This window comes from Siphateles boraxobius, unplaced genomic scaffold (genome assembly GCF_051911475.1).
Source record: "Siphateles boraxobius isolate OS27281-9 unplaced genomic scaffold, OSU_SipBor_1 138, whole genome shotgun sequence".
Lineage (NCBI taxonomy): Eukaryota > Metazoa > Chordata > Actinopteri > Cypriniformes > Leuciscidae > Siphateles > Siphateles boraxobius.
Genome location: NW_027508742.1, coordinates 165,199 through 187,376, shown reverse-complemented (window position 1 = coordinate 187,376; position 22,178 = coordinate 165,199). Strand labels below are relative to the sequence as shown.

At 41.2% G+C, this 22,178-nt stretch overlaps 1 protein-coding gene across 1 annotated transcript; it reads right to left on the bottom strand.

The window, feature by feature from the left end:
• Positions 1–8,231: 8,231 nt before the first annotated feature.
• LOC143738109 (uncharacterized) lies at positions 8,232–10,854 on the bottom strand. Its single transcript, XM_077230027.1, has 4 exons — positions 10,622–10,854; positions 9,783–9,910; positions 8,458–8,580; positions 8,232–8,371 (listed from the first exon to the last, which is right to left on the bottom strand). Exons 1-4 carry the CDS (start codon positions 10,665–10,667, stop codon positions 8,246–8,248), a joined length of 423 nt encoding a protein of 140 aa, XP_077086142.1. The 5' UTR covers positions 10,668–10,854; the 3' UTR covers positions 8,232–8,245.
• Between the last annotated feature and the right edge of the window lie 11,324 nt (positions 10,855–22,178).

Here is a 22,178-nt window from a genome sequence, read left to right as displayed (position 1 = left end):
GGCGTTTAGTCATCTCATCGCAGGTGTTGGGTCATCTCATCGCAGGTGTTGGGTCATCTCATCGCAGGTGTTTAGTCATCTCATCGCAGGCGTTTAGTCATCCAATCGCAGGTGTTGGGTCATCTCATCGCAGGTGTTGGGTCATCTCATCGCAGGCGTTTAGTCATCTCATCGCAGGTGTTGGGTCATCTCATCGCAGGCGTTTAGTCATCTCATCGCAGGTGTTGGGTCATCTCATCGCAGGTGTTGGGTCATCTCATCGCAGCTGTTTAGTCATCTCATCGCAGGCGTTTGGTCATCTCATCGCAGGTGTTGGGTCATCTCATCGCAGGCGTTTAGTCATCTCATCGCAGGTGTTGGGTCATCTCATCGCAGGTGTTGGGTCATCTCATCGCAGGCGTTTAGTCATCTCATCGCAGGTGTTGGGTCATCTCATCGCAGGCGTTTAGTCATCTCATCACAGGCGTTTAGTCATCTCATCGCAGGTGTTGGGTCATCTCATCGCAGGTGTTGGGTCATCTCATCGCAGGTGTTGGGTCATCTCATCGCAGGCGTTTAGTCATCTCATCGCAGGTGTTGGGTCATCTCAACGCAGGTGTTGGGTCATCTCATCGCAGGCGTTTGTCATCTCATCGCAGGTGTTGGGTCATCTCATCGCAGGTGTTGGGTCATCTCATCGCAGGTGTTGGGTCATCTCATCGCAGGCGTTTAGTCATCTCATCGCAGGTGTTTAGTCATCTCATCGCAGGAGTTTAGTCATCTCATCGCAGGTGTTGGGTCATCTCATCGCAGGTGTAGGGTCATCTCATCGCAGGTGTTGGGTCATCTCATCGCAGGCGTTTAGTCATCTCATCGCAGGTGTTGGGTCATCTCATCGCAAGTATTTAGTCATCTCATCGCAGCTGTTTAGTCATCTCATCGCAGGTGTTTAGTCATCTCATCGCAGGTGTTGGGTCATCTCATCGCAGGTGTTTGGTCATCTCATCGCAGGTGTTGGGTCATCTCATCGCAGGTGTTTAGTCATCTCATCACAGGTGTTTAATCATCTCATCGCAGGTGTTGGGTCAATCTCATCGCAGGTGTTTAGTCATCTCATCGCAGCTGTTTAGTCATCTCATCGCAGGTGTTGGGTCATCTCATCGCAGGTGTTTAGTCATCTCATCGCAGGTGTTGGGTCATCTCATCGCAGGTGTTTAGTCATCTCATCGCAGGTGTTGGGTCATCTCATCGCAGGTGTTTAGTCATCTCATCGCAGGTGTTGGGTCATCTCATCGCAGGCGTTTAGTCATCTCATCGCAGGTGTTGGGTCATCTCATCGCAAGTATTTAGTCATCTCATCGCAGCTGTTTAGTCATCTCATCGCAGGTGTTTAGTCATCTCATCCCAGGTGTTGGGTCATCTCATCGCAGGTGTTTAGTCATCTCATCGCAGGTGTTGGGTCATCTCATCGCAGGTGTTTAGTCATCTCATCACAGGTGTTTAATCATCTCATCGCAGGTGTTGGGTCAATCTCATCGCAGGTGTTTAGTCATCTCATCGCAGCTGTTTAGTCATCTCATCGCAGGTGTTGGGTCATCTCATCGCAGGTGTTTAGTCATCTCATCGCAGGTGTTGGGTCATCTCATCGCAGGTGTTTAGTCATCTCATCGCAGGTGTTGGGTCATCTCATCGCAGGTGTTGGGTCATCTCATCGCAGGTGTTTAGTCATCTCATCGCAGGTGTTGGGTCATCTCATCGCAGGTGTTGGGTCATCTCATCGCAAGCGTTTAGTCATCTCATCGCAGGTGTTGGGTCATCTCATCGCAGGTGTTTAGTCATCTCATCGCAGGTGTTGGGTCATCTCATCGCAGGCGTTTAGTCATCTCATCGCAGGTGTTGGGTCATCTCATCGCAGGTGTTGGGTCATCTCATCGCAGGGGTTTAGTCATCTCATCGCAGGTGTTGGGTCATCTCATCGCAGGTGTTGGGTCATCTCATCGCAGGCGTTTAGTCATCTCATCGCAGGTGTTGGGTCATCTCATCGCAGGTGTTGGGTCATCTCATCGCAGGCGTTTAGTCATCTCATCGCAGGTGTTGGGTCATCTCATCGCAGGTGTTGGGTCATCTCATCGCAGGCGTTTAGTCATCTCATCGCAGGTGTTGGGTCATCTCATCGCAGGCGTTTAGTCATCTCATCGCAGGTGTTGGGTCATCTCATCGCAGGTGTTGGGTCATCTCATCGCAGGCGTTTAGTCATCTCATCGCAGGTGTTGGGTCATCTCATCGCAGGTGTTGGGTCATCTCATCGCAGGCGTTTAGTCATCTCATCGCAGGTGTTGGGTCATCTCATCGCAGGTGTTGGGTCATCTCATCGCAGGTGTTGGGTCATCTCATCGCAGGCGTTTAGTCATCTCATCGCAGGTGTTTAGTCATCTCATCGCAGGAGTTTAGTCATCTCATCGCAGGTGTTGGGTCATCTCATCGCAGGTGTAGGGTCATCTCATCGCAGGTGTTGGGTCATCTCATCGCAGGCGTTTAGTCATCTCATCGCAGGTGTTGGGTCATCTCATCGCAAGTATTTAGTCATCTCATCGCAGCTGTTTAGTCATCTCATCGCAGGTGTTTAGTCATCTCATCGCAGGTGTTGGGTCATCTCATCGCAGGTGTTTGGTCATCTCATCGCAGGTGTTGGGTCATCTCATCGCAGGTGTTTAGTCATCTCATCACAGGTGTTTAATCATCTCATCGCAGGTGTTGGGTCAATCTCATCGCAGGTGTTTAGTCATCTCATCGCAGCTGTTTAGTCATCTCATCGCAGGTGTTGGGTCATCTCATCGCAGGTGTTTAGTCATCTCATCGCAGGTGTTGGGTCATCTCATCGCAGGCGTTTAGTCATCTCATCGCAGGTGTTGGGTCATCTCATCGCAGGCGTTTAGTCATCTCATCGCAGGTGTTGGGTCATCTCATCGCAGGTGTTGGGTCATCTCATCGCAGGCGTTTAGTCATCTCATCGCAGGTGTTGGGTCATCTCATCGCAGGTGTTGGGTCATCTCATCGCAGGCGTTTAGTCATCTCATCGCAGGTGTTGGGTCATCTCATCGCAGGTGTTGGGTCATCTCATCGCAGGTGTTGGGTCATCTCATCGCAGGCGTTTAGTCATCTCATCGCAGGTGTTTAGTCATCTCATCGCAGGAGTTTAGTCATCTCATCGCAGGTGTTGGGTCTTCTCATCGCAGGTGTAGGGTCATCTCATCGCAGGTGTTGGGTCATCTCATCGCAGGCGTTTAGTCATCTCATCGCAGGTGTTGGGTCATCTCATCGCAAGTATTTAGTCATCTCATCGCAGCTGTTTAGTCATCTCATCGCAGGTGTTTAGTCATCTCATCGCAGGTGTTGGGTCATCTCATCGCAGGTGTTTGGTCATCTCATCGCAGGTGTTGGGTCATCTCATCGCAGGTGTTTAGTCATCTCATCACAGGTGTTTAATCATCTCATCGCAGGTGTTGGGTCAATCTCATCGCAGGTGTTTAGTCATCTCATCGCAGCTGTTTAGTCATCTCATCGCAGGTGTTGGGTCATCTCATCGCAGGTGTTTAGTCATCTCATCGCAGGTGTTGGGTCATCTCATCGCAGGTGTTTAGTCATCTCATCGCAGGTGTTGGGTCATCTCATCGCAGGTGTTTAGTCATCTCATCGCAGGTGTTGGGTCATCTCATCGCAGGCGTTTAGTCATCTCATCGCAGGTGTTTGGTCATCTCATCGCAAGTATTTAGTCATCTCATCGCAGCTGTTTAGTCATCTCATCGCAGGTGTTTAGTCATCTCATCGCAGGTGTTGGGTCATCTCATCGCAGGTGTTTAGTCATCTCATCGCAGGTATTGGGTCATCTCATCGCAGGTGTTTAGTCATCTCATCACAGGTGTTTAATCATCTCATCGCAGGTGTTGGGTCAATCTCATCGCAGGTGTTTAGTCATCTCATCGCAGCTGTTTAGTCATCTCATCGCAGGTGTTGGGTCATCTCATCGCAGGTGTTGGGTCATCTCATCGCAGGTGTTTAGTCATCTCATCGCAGGTGTTGGGTCATCTCATCGCAGGTGTTTAGTCATCTCATTGCAGGTGTTGGGTCATCTCATCGCAGGCGTTTAGTCATCTCATCGCAGGTGTTGGGTCATCTCATCGCAAGTATTTAGTCATCTCATCGCAGCTGTTTAGTCATCTCATCGCAGGTGTTTAGTCATCTCATCGCAGGTGTTGGGTCATCTCATCGCAGGTGTTTAGTCATCTCATCACAGGTGTTGGGTCATCTCATCGCAGGCGTTTAGTCATCTCATCGCAGGTGTTGGGTCATCTCGTCGCAGGTGTTTAGTCATCTCATCGCAGGTGTTGGGTCATCTCATCGCAGGCGTTTAGTCATCTCATCGCAGGTGTTGGGTCATCTCATCGCAAGTATTTAGTCATCTCATCGCAGCTGTTTAGTCATCTCATCGCAGGTGTTTAGTCATCTCATCGCAGGTGTTGGGTCATCTCATCGCAGGTGTTTAGTCATCTCATCACAGGTGTTGGGTCATCTCATCGCAGGCGTTTAGTCATCTCATCGCAGGTGTTGGGTCATCTCGTCGCAGGTGTTGGGTCATCTCATCGCAGGTGTTGGGTCATCTCATCGCAGGCGTTTAGTCATCTCATCGCAGGTGTTGGGTCATCTCATCGCAGGTGTTGGGTCATCTCATCGCAGGTGTTTAGTCATCTCATCGCAGGTGTTTGGTCATCTCATCGCAGGTGTTGGGTCATCTCATCGCAGGTGTTGGGTCATTTCGGCAAGCACCGGCGTGGAGGTTGCACTCGTGACGGCAAAAATCTCTCATCTAATTTTGATTTAGAAACAGACTCCTGTCTAGTCACTGGCCATACAATGCTGAGTTTTTCTACAGCTCTTGTTAATACCTCCAGTAGCTCATCACTTTCGGGAGTGTAAGGTAGCGAATCCTCCACATCCCTCGAGAGCTGACTGGGCATGCTGCACTCCCAAACAAACAACACAAAGAACGTGTGTATCCCCACTCTTAAAAAAATAACGCGAGCAGGGAGGGACACACTTCCTAAACTGCTGTTCGTTCGCCATATCTCTCTTAATATATATATATATATATATATAAATATATATATATATATATATAAATTGTTTGTGTGGTGCAGAGTATGTAAAGACAGACAATATTCACACAGGGACAGATTCACATATAGCGCGACTGAAGGCACAGAAAGCTGTTGCGCTTGTGTTTATGGGGTGCTTTATAGTTTCCTGGTCGATGACGTCACCCGCCTATCACGTTCCATCTCTCCATTGGGCTGATTCCATACGTGCTTCATGACGCACAACGCAGGGGCGTTCCCACCGCGTTTCACGCAGCTCGAGTTCCCTTGAAAGGGAAATTAAGTTTCACTCATGTTTTTATCTATTCACAAGTTCAATGGTATTGTGTTCTTTTTAGATGAACAGTATGATATTATATTTTGACAGATTTAAATGGCTCAGTATCTTTTTTAAATATTACTCCTGACATTGTCTCCTATATGATAAGAATCTGGAGATTGGAGACCTCATTGAAATCCCCCGAGGCGGATATAACCATGCGCTCTGTGTCGGCGATGGAGATGTAGTTCACCTGGTCCTACACTGTGAGTGTTTTACATGCTTCATCTGCTGCCTGTTGAGCTGAACTCGTACTGAATCTGAAACTTTACGTTTTAGTCTCACGAGTCATGATGTTTTTCACACTTCAGTATCCAGATCAGATGGAGGACCTGAGCCCGGACACGTCCAAGACGCATCCCTGAAGTGCCAGCCTCATCAGCCCTGATCCTCAACAAACTCGTCTCCATACCGGCGTGACTCCGTCTTCCAATCAGACTGAACTGGATAAATATTCTGAATGTTCAGGTCCAATCTGACCTCTGACCTGTAATGCCTGAATCATAATCACACACTGTTCGCCCGTTGGCCAGAGGAGAACTGAGCGACTGAGTCTGGTTTCTGCCAAGGTTTTCTTCTCCAATCTGTTACTGATGGAGTTTGAGTTCCTGCCACTGTCGCCTCTGGCTTGCCTAGTTGAGGACACTTAATACTCAACAATATTACTGATCTGCACTGACACCATTATATGAGAACTGAACTGAGCTGGACGATGACATCACACCGGCTGTATATATATATATACCTGTATATATAAATGAACTAAATTAATAACTTTTTTACAACAAAAATGAACATCACCTGGACTATAATGCTATTTTTGTGGGAAATAAACAATAAACAATTCTGAATAAGAGACAACTGTTCAATCAATGATTATAATGGTTTATTTCTTGCAAGAAAGGCTCAGAGTCAGTCAGCAGAGCTGTAAACACAGATAACATAGAGCCGTAGCTCACACACAACTGAACCGTTCTCTGCCTTTTAGGAATGGTCTGGAATGCGAGGGCCTGTGACACCATATAACCAGACAGAAACCCATATAACTGAACCTGACACCAACCTCAAACACCTGTCAAAACCACATGATCGAGGGCGAAAAAGGTCAAAAAGCTTCTGTCAAAACTACATGATTTAGGGCTAGCTAGGTCATAGGTCAAAACTAACTGTCATACCACATGATCGAGGGCTAGGAAGGGCAAAGGTTAATCCCTGACCTCAGAACAGAAGTTCAAAGGTCAAAGGTCAAAGTGATTAATCATTTTGACACAAGGTGCAGGTTAAGTACTACTTAGGAAAGATCATTAATTCTCCAAATATAAAACATTCCTCCATACATATTACATCAGACATGTTAGTCCTCTCGGTTTCAAAACATATCTTCACCCTTTATGAAGAACAAATACATTTTGCTGCTTTTTCAAGACATAGATTCAGCAAGCTATAACAATACAAGCAATAAAGAATAAAATAAAATCCCTCGTCTCATTCCCTGTCCTCGTACACGTCTCGTCACACACGATACAGTAGATCACATTCATTTGACCAGGGTAACACTAAACTAATTCCTCATTCATTTTTCATGTTTGACTTTTTATATTAAGTGTGTCGCCACGGTAGTTGAAAACATTTTCCTCAAATGTAAAAACTATTTATAATCACTTTATGTATATTATAACATTATATAATATACCGTATAATATAATATTTTATAAAGCATTTAAATACAAATGAGAAATAATAAATAATAAAAATAATTTCTTATAATCAAATATTTCCAGAAAGTAAAAGCAATAAAAAGCATCAGATCAATATTTGAGCACAATCTTCATGAACACTATTAATATCCATAAGTTTAGCAAAGATACCCCTGCATTACTGAGGCTTGTCAAGCATTGAGCAGGTTATGATCATTATGGTTATGCACTGATCTATAAGCAGACAGATATATATATATATATATATATATTATAATCTCTGGGTTTGACCTCCACGGCACAGAATCCAGAGTCTTCACTGCGAGACTACAGACACCACCTGAAACAGAGACGCTTTACATCAGTGGATGTCACGGATATCACTGTAATTACTGTACATCTCGTTCTGCTCACCCATTCAGACTGAAGATGAAGATGATGAAGATGATGGACAGGAGGATGAAGACGCCATCAGAAGAGCTCCTGTTCACAGCGTTATTACTGTTCTGCAATTCAGCTGGAAAACACAGAACGTTAATACTGACGGCTATTGCGTTATTTCATAACCAAGTGTGTTCTGTGTGTTTATAATAACTGCATGATTATGAGTGAACGGTGTGTGTCAGACTCACCTGGAGAAGCACAGGGATCTGATGGAACAGGAAACACTGATCAATCACTTCATACTTATATTCGGATTTATCACTGTTTTAAGATTTTAATATTATTAATCTAATTAAATACCTATTATATATGTTACACTTATGATGGACTAACATTCATGGATCAAAAGTGACAGATATTTATGTTGTAAAAGTTTCTATTTCAAATAAATGCTGTTCTTTTGAACTTTCTATTCATCAAAGAATCATGAAAAATAATCTTGTTTACACAAAAATATGAACGGTTTTCAACACTGATAATAATCATAAATGTTTCTTGAGCATCAAATCATCATATTATAGTGATTTCTGAAGGATCATGTGACACTGAAGACTGGAGTAATGATGCAGAAAATTCAGCTTTGATCACAGGAATAAATTACACTTAACTGTATATTCACATAGGGAACAGATTATTTACATTATAATAATATTTCACTGTTTTACTGTATTTCTGATCAAATAAACGCAGCTTTGATGAGCAGAAGAGACTCTTTCAGAAACTAGTGTAAATGAGTAAATGAGTTTTCCCTCACCATTACAGTTGAGCATCACAGACTCCTGCCGAGAGAAGAACGAGAAACACTTGATTTATAATATTTCAGCTCACACATAATTGATATGATGGACTGTACAGAATTCCTGACCTTCAGACAATCCATCTGGAAAATCACATTGGTGTGTCTTCCTCTCAGAAGGAGTGTTTGTGGATCAGCGTGATCAACTCGGGTCAGATCTGTCTCTCCAGAATCATCCACCACCATTATATGCTACACACACACACACACACACGCACACGCACACGCACACACGCACACGCACACGCACACGCACACGCACGCGCACGCGCACACGCACACACGCACGCGCACGCGCACGCGCACGCGAAAGCACACGCACACGCACGCACACACACACACACACACACACAGTCAGTCATGTGATCTTCATGATAAACATTACACTGATTTCTCTCATTAAATCTCCGGCTGACTGAAACAAGACTTCATCCCCTGGGTTAATGTTTTCATCTGCATATTTATGAGGATAATATGAGGATAACTTATGAGGATAATTGCAAGTGCCGTCTGTGACCGTGCATAGCTCATGTATAGCAATATGTAATGAGGTAAGCCTTGTTCATGTTTGTGATTGGTCTAGAACTGTATATGGAAGAGAGACTTCATATCATAAAGCCTTCATATTCAGTCTTGAGAACAGCTTCACATCATTCAAAACAATCAATAAAACATCAAAACTCAAAACATGATGAACATTACATTTTAAAAAACATGCTTTGGTAAATCATAATTTATCAAAAGTCGAAATTAGATAAAATTTCATAATTATGAAATAAAAACTCAAAATTAGAGATTTAAAAGTCAATATTATAACATAAAATTGTGAAAATGATGACATGTCATTATTTTGACTTATAATTATGATTCTCATAATTTCCCCTTTTTGTCAAACTTTCAACTTTATCTCATAATTGAGTGTGTCATATTTTTCTTTATTTAATAAATTTGACTTTGTATCTCATAATTGACATTTTATCAAAATTTTGACATTTTATCTAATCAAATTTGATTGTATCTCATAATTGACACATTTTTCATCATAATTTTGACATTTATCTCATAAGTTTGACTTTTTATCTTATAATTTTGAGATTTTATGTCATAATTTTGACTTTGTACCTCATAATTGATCTTTTTTTAATCTCATAATGACATTTTTAATCTCATCTTTAACATTTTATCTCATAATTATGACTTTTTATCTTATAATTTTGACATTTTATCTCATAATTTTGACTTTGCATCTCATAAATTTTACTTTGCATCTCACAACTTTAAATTTGCATCTTATAATTGACATTTTATCTGATAAATCTGACTTTTTATGCCCTAATAATGTAATCTCATGTCATTGTTGAGGTCTGATGTGTCAGGATGAGGCTCAGACTCACTTCAGCGCTCCAGTGTGTGTCGCAGGTCGGATCAGGAGCGTTGCTCAGCTGACAGGCTGTCGATCCGTTGCTGAAATCTCTTCTACAGCAGCTGAGAGCGACCCGTCCTGACGGCAGAGTCAGCAAGCCTACAGGAACCACATCACAACCCTGAAAACCTGATCTTAAACCACATCAAAGACAGACCTCGTGCCTCATGCAGAGAATGTTTACTGTACGTGGGATTTCACACTATATTCTTCCTGCACTCTGTGATACAGCGTCTGTAGAGTCACGTGATCACACGTGTGTCAATCCTCTTCACACTGCTATTGTATCTCTGTAGTTTTACACCCTCAGTGACGGCCTGCATTACATGAAGTGTGATTTATGACGCACACTGCCTGTGTGACACTCAAGTCTGTGTTAGGTGTTGTACAAAGACTACGGTTTTAAAGTGAACATTTACATTCATGCTTTTGACAGATGCTTTCATCCTAAATGCATTACATTCAAGCCGTACATCTGATCAGTTGAAGCATTGCCTGGGAAGCAAACCCTTGAGCTGGTGTTGCGAGCGCACGATCTCTGCTATACGCTTACATGTATAGATAACAGATAACACCATCGCACACACAAACACTCATTACAGTCTGTTCGACTCGCTGAGAGCGGGTTTGGCTTCTTCTGGAAGATCTTTTAAGTGGTAAAAGGAAACAATGCCATCCAGGAATCCCAGCGATAACCAGGAAGTTTTAAACAATAGCTTCACGGAAGTTTACTTTCACTTCAATTGAATGACAAACGAGAGCAAGTTTAAAGTTTTTCTAAGAACATAAGAAGGAACAAACCGCACTCACATGCCCACATTAGAGCAAAGCTTTTGATCATCCATGCGGGAGACATTAGGAGATCGCTGATATCCACTCATCTAAGATGTAAAAGGGGAAAACCCGAATGAAGAGGCGTGACTTAAACACATGCACATCTCCTTCATATAATCATCTATCTACACTCAAACTAATGATTTTTTGAGGCTCTTCACTTTATTTCAGCAGTTTATGTGGATTTAACAGCATTGAATCAGGTTTCTAGTTGAAATGTGACTTGAAACATTTCCTCTTTGGCGAATCCAACCAAACAGGACTTTTATTCCCATCGTGCTTTGCAAAGGGGCTGAACTGCGAGAGTAAAGTTGAAATAAAGTGTTATTTTAAAGCATTTTTTAGCAAGATGAGAAAGTGACTAATAAATATTATTGTTCTTAAATGCATAATAACTCTTGAACTGCTAATCCATGCTTTAAAAAGTCCCGTAAAGAGGAGATTCACAGCTTTTCCGGGATTTCGTGTTTTTTGGACACTCCGAGGCTCCGTAGTGAACGTGATTGCATCATCAAGTTTTGATCAGCATTGATTCGTCAAAGAAACCCATGTGGTTTGGGGTTCTGAGCCTATCAGGAACGACTATTGATGCTTAATCCCGCCCCCTTGCCCAGATTGGTTGAAACTATCATCTACTCAACCAATAAACATAGCTTTTGATGTTTTGCACGACCAATTAGCATATTTCTTTGGAAAATTGAAATGACGCAAAGTGAAAGTAGTTGCGTGCATGAAAACAAACACAAAATAACAGATTTGCATGACAGCGCTCTCTGACGAAGCATTACACAATTCAAAAGCCAATATGACACATCTGATGAGGCACTGGAGTTTGTGTTCTCAAACGAGTCACTACACAATGTCCCAGTGAGTTGTGTCCGACGGAGATAACTGGTGTAGATAAGAGTTCCGTTTCGTATTTGTAAATTCTACTTATAGTTTGTGAAAATCATTTGCACTGTTTGTGTTTTTGTTGCACAAGACAATTTTCACAATAGTTTACACTACTTGCTGCACTATTTGTGTTTGTTGTTCATGTTCAGATTAAATATATATATATATATATAGGCCAATCTCACTCATCCAGAATCCCAGAATAACCAGTAGCGAGTGCAGCCTTACGGAGAGACTCAGGAAGAGTTTCTGAATGTTAGTGGAGACATTTATGTAGTTGTTGTGGAGTTACAGTGATCATCTCATCATCATGTTGAACTTCTACACAAGTGTCCACAGTTCCTGAGGTGTTTATAAGACAGCGGTGACATGTTCTGGTCAATAGTGTTCAGTGCTCGTCTGTGCTCAACGACAGAACAGTTTCAGGCTTTGCTGGATCTTCTGCCGGTGCGTTAGAACTGCTCACTGTTGTCGCTCGAGAAACCGAATGTCGGCTGGTGTGTGTAAACGTGCAGATTAAGGGCCGGTGATATTATAAACGTGCAGATTAAGGGCCGGTAATATTATAAACGTGCAGATTAAGGGCCGGTAATATTATAAACGTGCAGATTAAGAGCCGGTAATATTATAAACGTGCAGATTAAGAGCCGGTAATATTATAAACGTGCAGATTAAGGGCCGGTAATATTATAAACGTGCAGATTAAGGGCCGGTAATATTATAAACGTGCAGATTAAGGGCCGGTAATATTATAAACGTGCAGATTAAGAGCCGGTAATATTATAAACGTGCAGATTAAGAGCCGGTAATATTATAAACGTGCAGATTAAGGGACGGTAATATTATAAACGTGCAGATTAAGAGCCGGTAATATTATAAACGTGCAGATTAAGAGCCGGTAATATTATAAACGTGCAGATTAAGAGCCGGTAATATTATAAACGTGCAGATTAAGGGCCGGTAATATTATAAACGTGCAGATTAAGGGCCGGTAATATTATAAACGTGCAGATTAAGAGCCGGTAATATTATAAACGTGCAGATTAAGAGCCGGTAATATTATAAACGTGCAGATTAAGGGCCGGTAATATTATAAACGTGCAGATTAAGAGCCGGTAATATTATAAACGTGCAGATTAAGGGCCGGTAATATTATAACCGTGCAGATTAAGAGCCGGTAATATTATAAATGTGCAGATTAAGAGCCGGTAATATTATAAACGTGCAGATTAAGAGCCGGTAATATTATAAACGTGCAGATTAAGGGCCGGTAATATTATAAACGTGCAGATTAAGAGCCGGTAATATTATAAACGTGCAGATTAAGGGCCGGTAATATTATAAACGTGCAGATTAAGAGCCGGTAATATTATAAACGTGCAGATTAAGAGCCGGTAATATTATAAACGTGCAGATTAAGGGCCGGTAATATTATAAACGTGCAGATTAAGGGCCGGTAATATTATAAACGTGCAGATTAAGAGCCGGTAATATTATAAACGTGCAGATTAAGGGCCGGTAATATTATAAACGTGCAGATTAAGGGCTGGTAATATTATAAACGTGCAGATTAAGAGCCGGCAATATTATAAACGTGCAGATTAAGAGCCGGTAATATTATAAACGTGCAGATTAAGGGCCGGTAATATTATAAACGTGCAGATTAAGGGCCGGTAATATTATAAACGTGCAGATTAAGGGCCGGTAATATTATAAACGTGCAGATTAAGAGCCGGTAATATTATAAACGTGCAGATTAAGGGCCGGTAATATTATAAAAGTACAGATTAAGGGCCGGTAATATTATAAACGTGCAGATTAAAAGCCGGTAATATTATAAACGTGCAGACTAAGAGCCGGTAATATTATAATAAGATCTTCTTCATACATCAGAAGGACAGCGAAAAATCTGCTTATTTTATAACATGCTTACAGAGAAAGGCTGACCAGAACAAAGTTACTGCGTTTCACTTTTCACGTTTTCTGTGTTGGTAGAAGCACCAGGAACCCGATTACAGCACTTACACACAGACAAAGTTAGATTTTCATGATATGTGCCCTTTAAATCTACATTTGTACTTTCATCCAAAGTGACTTACATTGCATTTTAACTATACATTAACCATGTTTTTTTGGTTTTATTTACTGAACTGGCAGCAGAAGCAATGAAGATCTGAAGGTGATGCATAAGTCTTTATTCCTTCTTTCTTCCTTAATATCTCTCATTTTGTATAGTTACATTACACTCTGTTGTTTACTGCAGGCAGAAGTATATTGTTGTTGTGTTCTCTTATTACGTTGCTAATTGATAAATGTCCACTAGATGGAGATATTGTGCTAGATATGGAAGTAGGATGGTGGAGAAGAAGTGGTTGTAAGTGGAGAGAATGAAAAGTAAAGAGACCTGTTCGCTATTTGGTGTGCTCTCATTTATGTCATGTGATTACACAACAAATTGGCGACAAGGATGGTAGTTCATCTTCCTCCTACATACTTACATTGTCCTGGTGTTGTTTCGTTTCAAGGGAGTTTGCTACGGATTAGCATCAGCCGCAGCGGCGTTTCAAAAACTGATGTCTACTATTCTTACTTACTACACTCCTGTCAGCTGTTCCTGTGGCCGAGTTTGCTGCTGAAAGCTCCTCATGTCCTGAGCTTGCCAAACTTCGTCAACACATCGAGTATGGCTGGCCCGCTACATCCAAAGCCCTGCATCCTGACATGTCCAGGTACTTTCTAATACGAGATGAACTGTCTATTTTGGACTTGTATGTGCTAAGAGGACCACACAGACTGATTGTGCCACTTAGTTTATGTTCACGTTTGGTCACCCTCGCTCATGATGGCCATCAAGGCATTGTGAGAACTAAGCAACGGCTTAGGAACCTATACTGGTGGCCTAAGATGGATTCACAGGTACAGTCCACAATTGCAACCTGCGTCACCTGCCAACTCAATGATAAAACTGCTAGAGCCACATATGCACCACTTACCCCAGTTGCCTATCCAGAAAGTCTGTGGCAGAAACTGGGCATCGATGTGGTGGGTGCTTTCGGCATTGGTCCTGTTAGTTGTAGATACGCTATCACATTGATTGACTACCATTCAAAATGGCCAGAGGTAGCTTTTGCTCCTCATGTGACTGCATCTACCATTAATTGTTTTCTGAGGTCAGTGTTCAGCCGAAAAGGGAATCCTGTGGAGGTTATTACTGACAATAGACCTCAGTTCAAACTATTCCTACAAGAAAGAGATGTAAAGCACATCCGTACTTCTATATATCACCGGAAGTAAATGGAGCTGTGGAGCGCTGGAATCAGGTACTGAAGGAGGCTATTCGGACTGCAGAAAGGGAGAGAGCCCCTTGGATATCGTTCATTGTGGATTTTCTGCAAACTTACCGAGACACACCTCATGCCACGACAGGAATTTCTCCTTTTGAGCTGATGTTTGGAAGGAAAATGAGAACAAAATTGAAAATTCTTCCAAAGTGCAATGTGAATCCTGCTATAAAAAAGCTGAAAACAAAAGTGATGCGAAATCAGAGGAAAATGAAAACATACCTGGATATAAAGCGCAAAGCAAAGACTCCGGGGCTCAAGGAAGGCGACTTTGTACGGGTGAGAAAACCCGTGCATGTGAGAAAAGGGAAATCTAAATTCAGCAACTATGCAGATTGTTAGAAGAAGGGGACACATAGTTTTGAACTGAGTGATGGACGAACTTGGGACGTATCTCATTTGGCACCACTGCCCACAGAATTTACCCCGGTTCCTGAACACTCTGAACAGTCAACTCCTACTGCATCACCTGGAAGTGGGAACAACCAGTTGGAGGGACGTTGTAGATGGAAGCCAGTATGGTTGGAAGATTATATAACTTAAACTGCCATAGTAGGCAAAAGAAGGAAAAGAAAACCCCAGAAGTTTAGTTCAGGAAAGTTGTGGTTTGAACTGAAAGGATGTTCATGTAACTATTCATGCTAAATGTGTTTTGTCAAGAGACATTGTTAGACATTGTTCTGTGTTTTCTAGTATAAGTAAAGAAATCTGTTAAGAAAACAATACGACTGAATATATTGTTTAGCAATGTTCATTGTAACTGTAGATGGAAACAAATTAAGTCAGGGGGAGATGTTGTGTTCTCTTATTACGTTGCTAATTGATAAATGTCCACTAGATGGAGATATTGTGCTAGATATGGAAGTAGGATGGTGGAGAAGAAGTGGTTGTAAGTGGAGAGAATGAAAAAGTAAAGAGACCTGTTCGCTATTCGGTGTGCTCAAATTTATTTCATGTGAATACACAACAATAGTCAGATTACATTTGAGGTTTCTTACGTTCTCTTGGCAGCACAACTTCATTTTGCCATTTATCTAACTCAGAGCCGATCCTGGCCTCTCCGGGGCCCTGAGCTAAATCCTGTTATGGGGCCGATCCTGACCCATGAGCCATTGCCACACAGTCACACCTGACTCCCCAGTGCTCCCACTACAACCCTCCCTCCTTTAACTAGTACTGATGATAATGTAATTCCTGATATCAAGAATTCACATTTCAAATAGTACAAATTGAATTATTGATATCAAAAATGCATCCTGTAAATGAATAAAAGCGAAAATGGCTTGCCATAGCATGTCACTGTGTTTTAAATGATAAAACCTTTATACTTGATGGTTATTATTTACTGAGGAATGTGCATCCATATTGACCAGTATGTCCAGCCAATCAACATTTTAAGTGCAATATAGCCTATAAATCAATAGTCAATGTCAATACATCGCTTTCCATCTTGCTTTATTGCAGAGTTTTAACTAAACCTTGACTTGTTTTAAAAGTTTTAAAAGTATGTTTTAAAAGTATGTGTGTCTATAATGAGGAGTGTCATCACACCCGTACTGTACTGGTCCTCACAGATGTGTTGCTGGAAAGTGCGCGTTTCATTTCGTGCACGCGCATATGAACGCATGTACGCGCGACGCGGTTATCTTTCCCGAGCTGCGGTTTATAAACAAACACCGTTGCCCTGTCGTTTATCAAACGTAATTAATAGTTGTATTTCACTCTCTCTTTTTTGTCAGGTACAGTCACAGAACACTTGCATTAGCAAACAAGACACAGACAGACCGAAAGATGCACTGGGTTACACAGAGAGATAACTTTACTGTTCTCTGCTGACGTCACACTTGGAGAGGAGAGAACACAAGTCTGATCGCTGGTCCCGCAATTCTTTCTTCACTCTTTTCGTGACCAGAAGGATATAGTTCCGCTTAATTTTCTCATCGATATTGTAAATTTTGATTGACGCGCTTTGACTCGAAGCGGTACATATTTTCCTTATATCTTTTATAAATGTAAATGGCTCTGGGATGTACAGAATTAACTCCCTGAAATCTCTGTGTAATGAGAACTAGATGTGCTACTTAAATGATTTCTGTACATTTTTTTAAATGTAATGTTTTTATTAACATTTTAATAAATGTTATGTTATAATTTTAATTGTAAATACTCTACTATTGATATACAGATTCAAGATTTTATGATCTTTGTGCCTAACTTAATATTCATGAGATTAAATAGCCCACCCTAATAACTGTCTACCCTCCAATCTGTCTTTATTAAGTTTTTTGCCAACACATAATCAAAAATCTTTAAATGATAACTGTTCAAAACTAGTGAGGTATCAGTCTCTGTCATAATAACTGAGCTATTTATGAACTCGATGATTTAAGCTTGATTGTTCTCACCAACTCAGGTTTAGCAACTTTAGCTCAGATGCAGAAGTATTTCATAGTTTTACTGTGCGTCATTTTACACCAGGGCTTAAAACGATTGTTTAAGTCAGAGAATCCTTGCATCAAAGTGTTTGATATTTCTACTTATAATATACAGTTTGTGACGGGAAACTGCGGTAAACTACAGTAACTCAAGGTGAGTGAGCTTTAGTCCGGTGAGCTGGTCCAGACTCACTTCCTCATCAACTAATGAAATGCTTTCTTGTACTGTAAGTAAATTGTAAAAACCTAAACATCAAGTATTTAATGAAACATGAATTTCTTGAAATTGTTATCATATTGAATTTTTTTTTTGGTGGACACATGCCCTATATGAGTAAATTACACTGTTTAATCATCTGTATTGGAGAATATTACTTTTAAAAATATCCAACATTTTAAGAGCCACAACTAAAATGTATTAGTTAACCATAAAATCATGTAGTTTACATATTTAGATGACCAAAAAATAATTACAGGGAGTATTGTTACACTTTTTACTTTTTAAAAAGCGTGTAGCGCTGAAACCTAATTGTTGAGATTTACAAGGATCAGCATTCTCCCATAAAACTGATCAGGCGGACGAAACCGTAAGTCGTGTAGAGACTTAAAACTTTGAGGGCTGGTAGTACTAAACATTCACTTATTCAGTGTTGAGTTGGTTCAGGTCATGTTCTCCTCAGTAAATCATCTCTACATGGACGTCTCTCTGTGCTCAGGGTCAGTCACGATATAACACAAATTTTATTTATCGTGCAATTTATACGCAAAAAAGAGTTTTTACGTCCATATGATACGCCGTTTTCGCGTGCACATGATACGCACTTCATGGCGTGTAATACTTACGTACTCAAGGGGGTTTACAGTGTGTATCAAATACACGCAAAAACTATTTTTTTGCATATAAATTGCACGATAATTACAATTCGTGCTATAGATACGCATTTTCATGAGATCACGTTAGTTACGATGGAACAGAAAAGATCCTCCACAAACTGCTTTGTTAAACACCTTTACTACATATTAGCAGCTTACAGATATAACCTGAAGTGAACATATTAGTACATGTGTGGCGCTGGCCGAGTGACAGCTGTTGTTATCTAAAACTACAACATCTTTCTGAGAGTGTGTGGCGAGCAGGACGAGGCCGAGGGACGTGAGAGAACGGCGCGAGGCTGGTGGTGTGAGTGATAATAAATGACACCTGTGAGACGCACCGGTCTCGCATCTCTATATATATGCGTCATGATCTCTGCGAGGAGCAGAGATATACTACTACACTTCTGAAAGGGAATGCTTGGCAGTTATCTGGGCAGTGGAAAAGTGGAGACACTACATGGAAGGTAGGAGGTTTGACATCTATACAGACCATGCTGCACTAGCTTGGGCCTTTAACTGTCCCAAGACCAGCTCATGCCTGACCTGTTGGACCCTACGCTTGCAGCAGTTTGAGTTTCAGGTTCATCATAGGAAAAGATGTCTTAACCTAGGCCCTGATCCATTGTCCAGATCGCTTGAACCGGTGAGTGGAGAGGAAACACTGTGTTTAGCAATAACAACACCAAAACATCCTTCTGACATACCACACACCATGGATGAAACAGCTCAAGCCCAACAACAAGATGAAACCGTTACTCGTCTGCAGTCTGAAACAAAAACGAGAAACGTAAAAGACCCACAAATTACATTCGAAGTCCTCCCAGGGGTTCTATACCGTAAAGTGCCGGTGAAGAATAATGGGAACAAGTGCCAGGTTGTAGTAGCTCAAACATTAATTCCTGGATTTCTCCATTACTTCCACGATAACCCTCTTGGCGGACACATGGGTCAACTGGAAACGTTACTGAGGCTGTTGGAAGTGTCATGGTGGCTAACGGTGCGTAAATATGTATGGCAGTATGTGAAAGGATGTAATAACTGTCAACAATACAAACATGGCAATACTAAACCCAGTGGTCTTCTTCAAATCACTGAAGTAACAGAGCCTGGACAAATGCTGGATGTGGACTTTATGGGAGCTTTCCCAAGTAGCAAAACACAAAACACTTACCTGCTTGTCATTGTGGATTATTACTCAAAATAGGTAGGATTATTTCCCATTCAAGATAGTAAAGCTCCAAAGATAGTTAGGATTTTGAGGGATGAAATATTTAGCCGCTGGGGGATGCCAAAATACCTTGTGTCCGACCGGGGTGCCCAATTTACATCCAGTTTGATGTCTGATCTCTGTAAGACATGGGGAAGTATCCAAAAGTTAACCACCAGTTATCATCCACAAACCAATCTTACTGAGCGCATAAACCAAACTTTAAAGACCATGATAGCTTCATAAATGGGACAGTACCATCAGTTATGGGATCAATGGCTTGTTGAGTTCCATTTTGCTTTTAACTCTGCTTATCAGGAGACAACGGGCAAACCACCTGCCGAGTTGATGATTGGCAGACAGCTCCAGGGACCAGTAGAAAGACTGATTCATTCATCCCCCTCACCTAACCAAACCGCTTACGATCTTGTGGAACGACAGAAGATCATGGCAGAGGAAATCAAGAGGAGAGTCGAGGTCCAAAAGAACAGACAAGCAACGTACTACAATTCTCGGAGGAAAGATACGCAGTTTGAGCCGGGTGATGTCGTCGGGGTGAAGACTCGTCCTCTTTTGAGTGAGACTGATTCAAACTCTACATCAACATGCTAGACTGAAAAACTAGTTCCCTCACGTCCACACTCATATGAACACACACGCTGGGTTTATTTTGTCTTTGTAAGCTTTGTAAATCTGTTATATACACTTTGGTGCTTGAACGAATTGTGTGTGTGTAACTATTTTGCCTCCTTTATTTACTTCCTTAAAAATATCTATTTCTCTTGATGTAAAATTCTCAGTATACGGGAAGTGTTACAAAGTAAAAGTCTTTTAGTGTAATTGTACAAATGTCCTTCAACCGGAACGACAAATACTTCATTTCATCCGTTCCAGATAAGACTGTTAATTCTAAAGACTGCACACTTCATCTACATTTATCCATCAACATCTTTTATGGGGCATTTCACATTCATCCATTCCCACCAGGACTTTTCTTCTGTGATATTTTGTTTGTTTAGGTGTATGATAAAGTGTTTTGTGTAAAATTCAATATAGTTGAAGAGAGAAGATTTTCATTTAGTTGTCTTTTGTTGATTCATGCATACCCTGAACACAGTATCTGATGCAAGGCTGATTTCCCCCTCCTTCTACTGAAGCAAGCTTGGTTTAAAATAGCCAAGATAGTTATAGAGTAGGAGAGTAAGAGTAAGAGTAAGATTCAGTTTGGTAACCACATGGTATCTGCAACCAGAAGGACAGATGGATAAATGTAGATGCAGTGTGCAGTCTTTAGAATTAACAGTCTTATCTGGAACGGATGAAATGAAGTATTTGTCGTTCCGGTTGAAGCCTGGGATTCTTTGAATAAAGTCCTTGAGCAGTTGCCCTAATGCACCCAAGTAAACTCCAATCCAGCACTCAAGGGCTATGTAAGTCACGGGTAATACAAAAATCCTCTATAACAGAAAACAACTCATTAACATCTTTACAAGTTCTTTTACCAAAGCATACACAAGATGAAATACGAACTCTAAACTCACGGTTGAGCAGCAAGCTTAACGTTTCTCAAACCAGGATTACCATTGAGGACAGCAGATACCATGTGGTTACCAAACTGAATCTTACTCTTACTCTCCTACTTCCTCTTTTATCTATAAGGTTGAAGTGCTACTGGTGCCCCCTAATGGATGGGATGGACATAGCACTGAAAATGAAAACAAATAAACAAGTGACAGGCAGTGACTGTTACAGTTTCTCTCAATCATCGTTGTATTGCATTTGTAGCGTCTAGACACACACACACAAATTATTAATTTTATCTAATGAATAGTCCGGCAAACTCACTCTCCCAGCAAGGATCTGTCTAACTTCCCCCGAAGCTAACACCACTGGCAGAACTGGGACACTCACAGTGTCCTGTTACATAGATAAGGATTTTTATGACCTCAAAAAGGGAATTCCTGAGAGATGTGACACTCACTTAATTCTCCTGAGAAGGAGGAATAAACCCAGTTAATCCTATATATTCTATATATATATATAACAACTTGAGAATATATAAACATGTATCGAATTTTTTCCCATCTCATGATTTTCCTTTTATGTTTTTTTTTCTTGTAAACTCTAATGGGTTAATGTTTCAGACTTTGCATACAAGTATGTGTGACATATTTGGTCTCTATAAAATCTAATCTTCGTTCCCCATTTGTTAATGTACATTACATTTTGCTAACTTTGTGACGCATGGGTATTATAAGTATCTTTAAGATTCTTTTCTTAAACACCCAATGAAATTACAGATTCAAATGTGCTGTCTGAACACAGAGTCATAAAATCTCCCTCCAAAGGGACAACTTCTTATTGGCTCACACACCCCCAGAGAGTGTGACATCATCACGCTTTTAAATCACTGATCAAGATCAGTGATCAATCTGTCTTTATTAAGTTTTTTGCCAACACATAATCAAAAATCTTTAAATGATAACTGTTCAAAACTAGTGAGGTATTATTCTCTGTCATAATAACTGAGCTATTTATTAACTTGATGATTTAAGCTTGATTTTTAGTATGTCTCTCTCTCCTCTCTCTCTGGACTATCTCGTCTCTCTGGACGCTCTTGGCTTTTTCACTCCCTCTCTTAGCTCTCTATTTCTCTTAGTCCTTGCTGAAATCCTGATGTGAAGATGATGCTGAAATAGAAGTTTTCTAAGGACCCCAAGCTTGTGCCAGGCTGCGGCCTTGTCTTTCCATTCACCAAAGATCCTCGGACTCCCACTGGT

Bases quoted from the DNA above. Each gene is read 5' to 3' on its own strand.
- LOC143738109 (XM_077230027.1), bottom strand. From the start codon at position 10,667: ATGTCTCCCGCATGGATGATCAAAAGCTTTGCTCTAATGTGGGCAT. The intron at 8,581-9,782 runs GTGAGTCTGAGC...GTGTGTGTGTAG, and splicing joins ACACACACTGGAGCGCTGAA to CATATAATGGTGGTGGATGA. The intron at 8,372-8,457 runs GTCAGGAATTCT...TTCTCTCGGCAG, and splicing joins TCCAGATGGATTGTCTGAAG to GAGTCTGTGATGCTCAACTG.